We start from the raw sequence: 12,228 nt of genomic DNA on the forward strand, positions 1-12,228 counted from the left end.
CCGGGCCTGCTGGGAGTTGTAGTTTTGCAACAGCTGGAGGCACCCTGGTTGGGAAACACCGTCTTAACAATGTGCTGGTGAAGCTAAGGGTCCATTCAGATGGTGGAATCAGTCGGCACTAGGACCGCTCGGACACAAGTCTTCTCAGTAGATGGCAACGCATGTCCGAACGGATTTCCCATCTTTCAGCGGTGTCCGGAATCTGAATTTTCTTCCCATTAAAAACAATAGGAGGCTGCAGCATCGGAGTTGCCCAGCGGACTTTTTTCCTGCTGGATTCCGTGGTGTGACTAGGCCCCAATAGTCCGGATTCGGGCAGAAAGAAAATCTGAGGTGGGGTCCGAGTGCTTGAGTCTGGCACGGATTGCTAAAACAGAGCGTAGAGTGTACAGATTTAAAGGTGGTATTCCAGAATTTATTTTTCTTTAGCCCATGATGCCAAGTTTTTAAAGGAGTAGTCTTGTGAGTTATAACTTATCCCCTATCCAAAGGATAGGAGATAAGTTATAGATCGTGGGGGGGTTATAGATCGCAGGGACCCTCCGCGATCTCCTGCACAGGGCCCTGGTAGTCTGCTGGAAGTGGCCGTTCCGGGCCCCGCAGGAAGGAGAGGCCGGCACACCCCCACCATGTATCTCTATGGGGTACATGAAGGGGAAGTTTTGGCCAACGCTCCGTGCAGGGTCGGCACGCCCCCTTCCCCGCGATCTATAAAACTTATCCCCTATCCTTTGGATAGGGGATAAGTTATAAATCACCAGACTACTCCTTTAATACTGTGTAATATGCTTCAATTACCTCAAAAACCTGTGTAGAGGAAGAGTGGTGCGGTTGCTCATAGCAACCAATCAGATTTAGTCTCATTTTTGAAGAGGACTGTGAAAAATGAAAGAAGAGATCTGATTGGTTGCTATTGGCAACTGCACCACTCTTCCTCTACACAGGTTTTAATAACCACACCAATGAGCCTATGAATTTATACACCACAACACCGCAGGAGAAATGCTAGCACAGGCTTCCAGTATCCGTATACACTACTATATACTACTATATACACCGCAGGAGAAATGCTAGCACAGGCTTCCAGTATCCGTATACACTGCTATATACTACTATATACACCGCAGGAGAAATGCTAGCACAGGCTTCCAGTATCTGTATATACTGCTATATACTACTATATACACCGCAGGAGAAATGCTAGCACAGGCTTCCAGTATCCGTATATACTGCTATATACTACTATATACACCGCAGGAGAAATGCTAGCACAGGCTTCCAGTATCTGTATATACTGCTATATACTACTATATACACCGCAGGAGAAATGCCAGCACAGGCTTCCAGTATCCGTATACACTGCTATATACTACTATATACACCGCAGGAGAAATGCTAGCACAGGCTTCAAGTATCCGTATACACTACTATATACTACTATATACACCGCAGGAGAAATGCTAGCACAGGCTTCCAGTATCCGTATACACTGCTATATACTACTATATACACCGCAGGAGAAATGCTAGCACAGGCTTCCAGTATCTGTATACACTGCTATATACTACTATATACACCGCAGGAGAAATGCTAGCACAGGCTTCCAGTATCCGTATACACTGCTATATACTACTATATACACCGCAGGAGAAATGCTGGCACAGGCTTCCAGTATCCGTATACACTGCTATATACTACTATATACACCGCAGGAGAAATGCTAGCACAGGCTTCCAGTATCTGTATACACTGCTATATACTACTATATACACCGCAGGAGAAATGCTAGCACAGGCTTCCAGTATCTGTATATACTGCTATATACTACTATATACACCGCAGGAGAAATGCTAGCACAGGCTTCCAGTATCTGTATATACTGCTATATACTACTATATACACCGCAGGAGAAATGCTAGCACAGGCTTCCAGTATCCGTATACACTGCTATATACTACTATATACACAGCAGGAGAAATGCTAGCACAGGCTTCCAGTATCCGTATACACTGCTATATACTACTATATACACCGCAGGAGAAATGCTAGCACAGGCTTCCAGTATCCGTATACACTGCTATATACTACTATATACACCGCAGGAGAAATGCTAGCACAGGCTTCCAGTATCTGTATACACTGCTATATACTACTATATACACCGCAGGAGAAATGCTAGCACAGGCTTCCAGTATCCGTATACACTGCTATATACGACTATATACACCGCAGGAGAAATGCTAGCACAGGCTTCCAGTATCCGTATACACTGCTATATACTACTATATACACCGCAGTAGAAATGCTAGCACAGGCTTCCAGTATCCGTATACACTGCTATATACTACTATATACACCGCAGGAGAAATGCTAGCACAGGCTTCCAGTATCCGTATACACTGCTATATACTACTATATACACCGCAGGAGAAATGCTAGCACAGGCTTCCAGTATCCGTATACACTGCTATATACTACTATATACACCGCAGGAGAAATGCTAGCACAGGCTTCCAGTATCCGTATACACTGCTATATACTACTATATACACCGCAGGAGAAATGCTAGCACAGGCTTCCAGTATCCGTATACACTGCTATATACTACTATATACACCGCAGGAGAAATGCTAGCACAGGCTTCCAGTATCTGTATACACTGCTATATACTACTATATACACCGCAGGAGAAATGCTAGCACAGGCTTCCAGTATCCGTATACACTGCTATATACTACTATATACACCGCAGGAGAAATGCTAGCACAGGCTTCCAGTATCCGTATACACTGCTATATACTACTATATACACCGCAGGAGAAATGCTAGCACAGGCTTCCAGTATCCGTATACACTGCTATACACTACTATATACACCGCAGGAGAAATGCTAGCACAGGCTTCCAGTATCTGTAGTTTCAGGTGCTGCACATCTCATATCTTCACAGCATAGACTATTGCCTTCAGATGACCCCAAAGATAAAAGTCTAAGGGGGTCAGATCGGGAGACCTTGGGGGCCAATCAACTGGCCCACGACGACCAATCCACTTTCCAGGAAACTGTTCATCTAGGAATGCTCGGACCTGGCACGTTCCCTGAGTTTTTCCAGCAAGATGGTGACCACCACATTATGGGTGTCAGGTCCGAACATTCCTAGATGAACAGTTTCCTGGAAAGTGGATTGGTCGTCGTGGGCCAGTTGAATGGCCCCCAAGGTCTCCCGATCTGACCCCCTTAGACTTTTATCTTTGGGGTCATCTGAAGGCAATTGTCTATGCTGTGAAGATACGAGATGTGCAGCACCTGAAACTATGGATACTGGAAGCCTGTGCTAGCATTTCTCCTGCGGTGTATATAGCAGTGTATAGCAGTGTATACGGATACTGGAAGCCTGTGCTAGCATTTCTCCTGCGGTGTATATAGTAGTATATAGCAGTGTATACGGATACTGGAAGCTTGTGCCAGCATTTCTCCTGCAGTGTATATAGTAGTATATAGCAGTGTATATGGATACTGGAAGCCTGTGCCAGCATTTCTCCTGCGGTGTATATAGTAGTATATAGCAGTGTATATGGATACTGGAAGCCTGTGCCAGCATTTCTCCTGCGGTGTATATAGTAGTATATAGCAGTGTATATGGATACTGGAAGCCTGTGCCAGCATTTCTCCTGCGGTGTATATAGTAGTATATAGCAGTGTATACGGATACTGGAAGCCTGTGCTAGCATTTCTCCTGCGGTGTATATAGTAGCATATAGCAGTGTATACGGATACTGGAAGCCTGTGCTAGCATTTCTCCTGCGGTGTATATAGTAGTATATAGCAGTGTATACGGATACTGGAAGCCTGTGCTAGCATTTCTCCTGCGGTGTATATAGTAGTATATAGCAGTGTATACGGATACTGGAAGCCTGTGCTAGCATTTCTCCTGCGGTGTATATAGTAGTATATAGCAGTGTATACGGATACTGGAAGCCTGTGCTAGCATTTCTCCTGCGGTGTATATAGTAGTATATAGCAGTGTATACGGATACTGGAAGCCTGTGCTAGCATTTCTCCTGCGGTGTATATAGTAGTATATAGCAGTGTATACAGATACTGGAAGCCTGTGCTAGCATTTCTCCTGCGATGTATATAGTAGTATATAGCAGTGTATATGGATACTGGAAGCCTGTGCCAGCATTTCTCCTGCGGTGTATATAGTAGTATATAGCAGTGTATACGGATACTGGAAGCCTGTGCTAGCATTTCTCCTGCGGTGTATATAGTAGCATATAGCAGTGTATACGGATACTGGAAGCCTGTGCTAGCATTTCTCCTGCGGTGTATATAGTAGTATATAGCAGTGTATACGGATACTGGAAGCCTGTGCTAGCATTTCTCCTGCGGTGTATATAGTAGTATATAGCAGTGTATACGGATACTGGAAGCCTGTGCTAGCATTTCTCCTGCGGTGTATATAGTAGTATATAGCAGTGTATACGGATACTGGAAGCCTGTGCTAGCATTTCTCCTGCGGTGTATATAGTAGTATATAGCAGTGTATACGGATACTGGAAGCCTGTGCTAGCATTTCTCCTGCGGTGTATATAGTAGTATATAGCAGTTTATATGGATACTGGAAGCCTGTGCTAGCATTTCTCCTGCGGTGTTGCTATCAGTGTGTGAAGAGTGGGAGAAGAGGGTTGCATTGACAATCCAACACAATGGGCAGCACATTGAACACATTTTATAAGTGATCAGAAACATGTAAATAACTCATGAAAGAATAAAGTTACGTTAAAACCAAGCGCATCATTGTTTTTCTTGTGAAATTCCCAATAAGTTTGATGTGTCACATGACCCTCTTCCTATTGAAAAAACAAACGTTGGATTCTAAATGTCCGACTTCAAAATAGCCGCCATGGTCACCACCCATCTTCAAAAGTTTCCCCCCTCACATATACTAATGTGCCACAAACAGGAAGTTAATATCACCAACCATTCCCATTTTATTAAGGTGTATCCATATACATGACCCACCCTGTAGAGCTGACAAGATTCCATTACATTTTTAGATGTCTGGTCTGGTTTTCCCCAGACAAATAATAGTTTGTAAAACATAAACAAGACCACCTACTGGATAAATAACTAAAAACAACACTCTTTTTGAATTGCGAACCATACTTACTTTCCTGCTGAGGCATATTGCTGGAGGCATTTTACAGGTCCCACTTCCAATGCGAGCCCGACTGTCTCACTGTAGCCTAAGTTTGCTTTTTTGTACCTAAAAATGACATTTACATAAAAAAATAAAAAAAAATAAAAGTGCAACTGGCATATCATAAAAGTTATTGGCACCAGCTTTAGAGGCATCAGGATGGTAATAAGGGATCATAACAGGCAACAGAAGGAAGATCTGCTGACACATAAGGAGATGACAGGTTCTGCAAATTAGCTTTTCTCCAGAACAGTGTTTCCCAGTCTGTTTTCAGCGGTTTCAAAACTACAACTCCCAGCATGCCCAGACAGCCATAGGCTGTCTGGGCATGCTGGGAGTTGTAGTTTTGGAACAGCTGGAGTCACACTAGTTGAGAAATACTGTTCCAAAAAGGAAAGTGCTGTATCTCTCTACTGCCACCTATTGGTAGCTAACTTAAAAGACAACGTCTGACCCATAAAAGGGCCTTGATACAGTGGTCCCTCAAGTTACAATATTAATTGGTCCCAGGACGACCATTGTATGTTGAAACCATTGTATTTTGAGACCAGAACTCTATGGAAACCTGGGAATTGGTTCTAAAGGCACCAAAATGTCATCCAAAAATAGGAAAAGGTGAGGATTAAACAAAAATAAGTAGATAACTAATACAGATAAAACAAATCCTTACATATAAAAGTAATAAAAGATCTGCTGGAGCTGTAATCACTGTCTATGTAGAGGACAGGAGCTTCTTCAGGGTCCTGTACAGTAAACAGGGTCCTAAAAAAGTAATGGAGCCGCCCTCACCTGGTGTCCAAAGGAGCAGGTAACACTGGTACAGATAAAGAGTAAAGAACATGTAATACCTCCCTGAACTGTAGGGGGCGCTACCAGACACAAGTCAGTGCATACGCTTCAGTAATACAGGGGTTTTACCAGTGAATGCCCATTCTGATTGGTCAGTTCATTGACAAGTTTCACAGATCTGGACTGTCTGTAGCATTGTATGTTGGGTCTGGATTCAAGTTACAATGATTCAGAAAAGACCATTGTATGTTGAAACTATTGTATGTTGAGGCCATTGTAAGTTGAGGGATCACTGTATATAAGTAGGGGTCAGTACAGAGCAGGGAGCTGCATGGCTGTGTGAAATGTCTTTGTCTTAGGAATGAGGAGATCAGCGTTTCTTATGGGGAAGGCTGCCAAATCCTATAGGTCAGGCAATACTTTATTTCTGATATAAGTGGGTCCCACCTCTGGGACCAACAAGGGGTCCTAAGGATCCCTCTGACCTGGTGAGGTGGCTGTTGTCCACTCTCTGAGAAGTGAATGGAGAAAGAGAGAAAGAAAGAAAAAAAAGTGTAAAAATTAAGAGTGAGTGAAGAAAGAGCGTATGAGAGTGTACAGGAAAGAGATAAATGTGAAAAAATAGTGTAAGAGAGTGTGAGAAGGAGTAAAATAGTACTAGAGAGAATGAGATATAATGTTTTTGGGACTAATTTTATGTGTTAGAGATTGTCAATAAAGTGTACCTGTCACAAAATCAAAAAGAAAAAATGCTCCAGCCTTACTCTTTAACTGGGGCTGATCTTGTCTATCATCCTTTTAGGACTCCTGATTCCCTTGTTTATGTTGCTCACACTACATGCAGTTCACAGAGGAGGAGGGAGCATTCCCTTACTTGCCCTCACATATCATGTGGAAATGTCCTCCCTCACTTCAGATAACAACTGGCTGCTCTGTACACAGACTCTGTTACACCCCACCCCCCCCTCACACAGCAGGATGACTGACAAGCCGGGAGCCTGCGAAGAGCCCTGCTTGACCCACCCACATCTCCTGTCCTAACCGAGACAGACAGGCAATAGCTGCAGGGACAAGACAGTGGTCTGGACAGTAGAGGGACTTCTTGTGGTAAGAGATCTAGAGCATTTTCTCACCCTGAAATATACCAATTTTTCAACCACTTAATATTACAAATATACATATGATATTATCTACATTATATAAAAAGTTTATTCTAATGACAGTACTCCTTTAAATGCAGATTTTATAATTAATAAATAAAAATTACAAGAATTAAAGTGTTAAGTGTCATTTGTAAAATTGTTTGACATGTCAGGAATGCCATGTCAGAACTTTAGATCACACCGGGTCTCAGTCCGCTGCGACCATCAGTAATAGAAGGGGGAAGTGTGTGGTAGCACACTTCAATCCCCAGCAAGGCGGCCGATCCCAATGATTACAGTAGATGGGCTCCATTGTAATTAGTTTGATCAGGTGGCCGGCCAGGGATTGACACATGCTACCGCGCACTTAAAAGGGGTACTCTGCCCATAGACATCTGATCCCCTATCCTTTGGATGTCTGATTGCGGGGGTCCCGCCGCTGGGGACCCCCACGATCTCCCTGCTGCTCCCGGCGTTCGTCAAGAGTGTCGGGTGCAGCACCGGAAGCTCATGAAGTCATGGCCACACCATCATGCCCTCTCCCATAGACTTGCATTAAGGAGGGGAATGGCCGTGAAGCCATGAGCCTCCGCCCCGTATCACCAGTCATCCAGCACGGAGCATAGCTTGCTCCTTGCACCGGATGTCTGGGGTGCCAAAGCCGAGATCACGGGGATCCCCAGCGGCCAAACCCCCACGATCAGACATCTTATCCCCTATCGTTTGGATAGGGTATAAGATGTCTAGAGGAGGAGTACCTCTTCACTCTGCTGTTACTGACTATTGCAGCGGACTGAGACCTAATGCAAACAAAACTTTTTATATGTCTGGAAGAAATGTTAAAAGTTTTTACAAATAAGACAAAAACACGCCAAATAGGTGCCAACCTTACCTTTGGCATAAAGAATGGCTGCAGCGAACTAGTATGTTCATACAATGAATGGAGACAATGCCGAAAAATAGAAGGCTCACTGGTCCCAACTGAAAAGGGAAACATTTAACAACAGGTCAATGTATACCAATATCAACTCTTTAGGTTGCCGTTTCCCAACCTATGGTCATCACAGGATGATGAAAAAAGTGTTCTGTGTATTAGATATAACATCCAAAAAAAAGACTTGGCTTGAAACAGCACACCAGAGGGAACTTACTGCACACTGTTTAATTGATATACTGTACAGTATGCAGTTAGCTCATCAGCTCACCCTAGTGGTAGCTGAAGTTAGCCAGAATTGCATCTTTTAAAAGGGGTACTCCACTGGCCAGTGTTCCGGCTGCGTTTGGAACATTTGGTTCTGAGCGCTGTGTGCGTGCGCACTGCAGGGGTTGGCCACAACCCCCCGTGCTGTCAGGCCGTGCCCCCCCCAATGCAAGTCTATGGGAGGGGGCGTGACGGCCGTCACGCCCCCTCCCATAGACTTGCATTGAGGGGGGCACGGCCTGAGGTGACGAAAAGTGTGGCCGACCCCCGCAGCGTGCGCAACATTTAGGGGGAGATTTATCAAAACCTGTCCAGAGGAAAAGTTGCCGAGTTTCCCATAGCAACCAATCAGATCGCTTCTTTCATTTTTGAAAAGGCCTCTGAAAAATCTAAGAAGTGATCTGATTGGTTGCTATGGGCAACTCAGCAACTTTTCCTCTGGACAGGTTTTGATAAATCTCCCCCTTATCAAAAATCAACCGGTACAGGACTTGTAACCTAAGATCTACATAATAAAAGGAGGACATTCGCTCTCAAGTGCAGAAACGTCTTGGAAGAAGAACAAACAAAATAACTCTTGGAAGAATCCTTATATCCATTGTCAAGGCCACAATGAAAATCAAGACCGAACAAGCATATAAATTCACATTATAAAGAGGAATGAATAGGAATTCACAGGTAATTGAAAACCGAGCATTGTATTGTCTGCTGAATGGATCAATAAATCTCATACATCTCCGTGCAAAGCTAGAAATGTACAACAAAGCAACATGACTGACTGAGCAATGCAATGGATCAAACCCATAGAGTCAAGTCAAAAGCCTAAAACTAAAAAAAAAATATGTATGAGTAGTTGTGTATTTCTGGGGTTCTTTTTTGTCTGACCACAGTGCTCTCTGCTGACACCTCTGTCCATATCAGGAACTGTCCAGAGCAGGAGAGGTTTGCTATGGGGATTTGCTCCTACTCTGGACAGTACCTGACATGGACAGAGGTGTCAGCAGAGAGCACTGTGGTCAGACAAAAAAGAACTATACAACTTCCTCTGGAGCATACAGCAGCTGATAAGTACTGGAAGGATTAAGATGTTTAAATAGAATAAATTTACAAATCTGTTTAACTTTCTGGCACCAGTTGATTTAAAAAAAATATATAAATTTAAGGAGTACCTCCTTAAGTAAAAACAAAAAAGTAACTATAATTAAAGATAGTATTTTTGCAGCCGTTTTTTGGCCCTGTTTTTTTTTAGCATTGTTTTGGGCTATAGCAAATGCTTATAAAAATTACAACCGTAAAATTACTTTGTGCTTAAACAACGAGCTGTTTTACTTATAGATTCAAAAGAATTGTCACACAGACATTAAACCCCCCATATTTTGAGAGGGGGGGGGGGCATGTAGCAATAAAGTATAAACACTGTTAGAATCAAAACCCTAAGCTGCTATTCAATTATATTGAAAACTATTTTTGGGGTGACCACATGTCCTCTTTAAAAAGGGGTTGTCCAGTGACAAAATTGTTTTATGCATATTTGACTGTGGGTGCTGTAAACATTAAAAAGATGTCATACTCACCTATCCCCTCTCCCCGCTAGTCACCTCTGCACCCTGACGGAGACAGGACACCTCTGCGGCCATTGATTGGGTGAGGGGCCATGTCCTGCAGTGATGATGCGTTCCAGGAAACAGCGGCGACAAGCGGGACCAGGAGCAGCTGAAATGGCAGCTGAAGAGGATTGGGGGTAGATGAGTACACCCCCAGCCAAATAGAAAAATATTCTGCCCCCAGGACAATTCTTCTTTTTTTTATTTTTATATATATATATATTCACAAAACAACAACAACTTATCAAAGTACAGAGAATATAAAAAATAGACTAAGCCTCTCTCATATTCCCTAAAATTCCCCATTTCCCATGCACAGAAAAGAACTTACCAGAATTCCAGCATTTTTCACAGCAAGAGGAAGCCCGAGAAGACCGGTACCTATGTTTCCTTTTAAAACATGTATCAATGTCTGGACAAACCTGAGGTAAAAGAATGCATGAGAAAAAAAGACAAAAAAACATCAAATCCAATTCTAAATACAGTCAGTCCACCATGTTTTATTTATTCAATGCATTCAAAATGTTGGAAATAGACTTAACGGGGTACTCTGGTGGAAATATATAAATTTTTTATTTATTTATTTTTTAAATCGACTGGTGCCAAAAAGTTAAAAACAGATTTGTAAATGACTTCTATTTTAAAATCTTAATCCTTCCAGTACTTATCAACTGCTATAACCTACAGCGGAAGTTCTTTTCTTTTTTAAATGTCTTTTCTGTCTGACCACAGTGCTCTCTGCTGACACCTCTGTCCATGCCAGGAACTGTCCAGAGTGGGAGCAAATCCCCATAGCAAACCTCTCCTGCTCTGGACAGTTCCTGAAATGGAGAGCAGAGAACAGTGTGGTCAGACTGGAAAGAAATTCAAAACGAAAAGAACTTCCTCTGTAGTATACAGCAGCTGATAAGTACTGGAAGGATTAGGATTGTTTAATAGAAGTAATTTACAAATCTGTTTAACAATCTGGCACCAGTTGATTTTAAAAAATAACTGTTTTTCACCGGAGTACCCCTTTAATTAATTATGGCCTCATTTAGTGTCTGCAGCTTCTATATAAACCCATAGGTCACCGTAGTAACAGACTACACACAACGTCTACGCAGTCTGATCCTGATAATCTGGAAGTTGTATAGTTGAGAAATATTTCAGCTACAGTTCTTGCTGCAAATCTGCAGGGATTCTACGGCAGAATCACCATACTCTACATATGTCACAACTAGAGAGGAGCGAACTTACAGTAAATTCAATTCGTCACGAACTTCTCGGCTCGGCAGTTGATGACTTATCCTGCATAAATTAGTTCAGCTTTCAGGTGCTCCGGTGGGCTGGAAAAGGTGGATACAGTCCTAGAAGACTCTTTCCTAGGTCTGTATCCACCTTTTCCAGCCCACCGGAGCACCGGAAAGCTGAACTAATTTATGCAGGATAAGTCATCAACTGCCGAGCCGAGAAGTTCGTGACGAATCGAATTTACTGTAAGTTCGCTCATCTCTAGTCGCAACGAAACGCAACCCTACACCCTGGTGAGGAATCAGCATTGTAATTCTCTGGCACCAGTCCCTGAAGCGTCCTCATTTATCAGAGCCGAACGTTTTCACTACAAAACACTATCCACGCGTGTTGTACTGTACGTGGCTGCGCATCTGTGGCCGACACCTCACTTAGTTACGTGGATCTCTGCGGAGATTACACTGTTATAGTGATCCCTGTGCATGACACTACGTCACATGACCTGATCAGTGAACCATATTACAATTCCATTGTACTGTACGCATAGAATACTACAACCCCCAACATGAACCAAACCACCGGACATGATCAATACAATTCTTTATTAAAGTATTGTATTGATACAAGCCCCAACTACTGGATATGCTTCCTGTATATAGTGATAGAATTGTATTATGATCATGTCCAGTGGTTAGGTCAGTGTTTCCCAACCAGGGTGCCTCCAGCTGTTGCAAAACTACAACTCCCAGCATGCCCGGACAGCCTCCGGCTGTCCGGGCATGATGGGAGTTGTAGTTTTGCATCAGCTGGAGGCACCCTGGTTGAGTAACACTGGGTTAGGTCATGTTGGGGCTTGAAGTGTACTGCGCATAGAGTCTAATAGAATTGTATTTTGGCAATATCGGGTGACTGGTTCATGTTGGGGGTTGTAGTGCATAATGTACAGAGTATAATAGAATTGTATTATGGTCCCGTCCACTGGTCGGTCATGTTGGGAGTTGTAGTGCTCACTGTATAGAGTCTTGGAGAATTGTATTATGGTCACTACAATCCCAAAA

General features: G+C 43.1%; 1 protein-coding gene across 9 annotated transcripts in view; it reads right to left on the minus strand.

Moving 5' to 3' along the window:
• The window catches only part of SLC36A4 (solute carrier family 36 member 4), a 312,597-nt gene that overhangs the window by 270,752 nt on the left and 29,617 nt on the right, over nucleotides 1-12,228 (minus strand). For all 9 annotated transcript variants that reach the window (XM_056561444.1, XM_056561448.1, XM_056561442.1 and 6 more), the window contains exons 3-5: nucleotides 10,269-10,359; nucleotides 8,025-8,113; nucleotides 5,172-5,267 (exon numbers count right to left, since the gene is read on the minus strand). In XM_056561444.1, coding sequence (XP_056417419.1) covers nucleotides 5,172-5,267; nucleotides 8,025-8,113; nucleotides 10,269-10,359 — 276 coding nt within the window. The remainder of the gene's footprint in view (nucleotides 1-5,171; nucleotides 5,268-8,024; nucleotides 8,114-10,268; nucleotides 10,360-12,228) is intronic.

Source organism: Hyla sarda, chromosome 2 (assembly GCF_029499605.1).
Source record: "Hyla sarda isolate aHylSar1 chromosome 2, aHylSar1.hap1, whole genome shotgun sequence".
In the NCBI taxonomy this organism is placed as follows: domain Eukaryota; kingdom Metazoa; phylum Chordata; class Amphibia; order Anura; family Hylidae; genus Hyla; species Hyla sarda.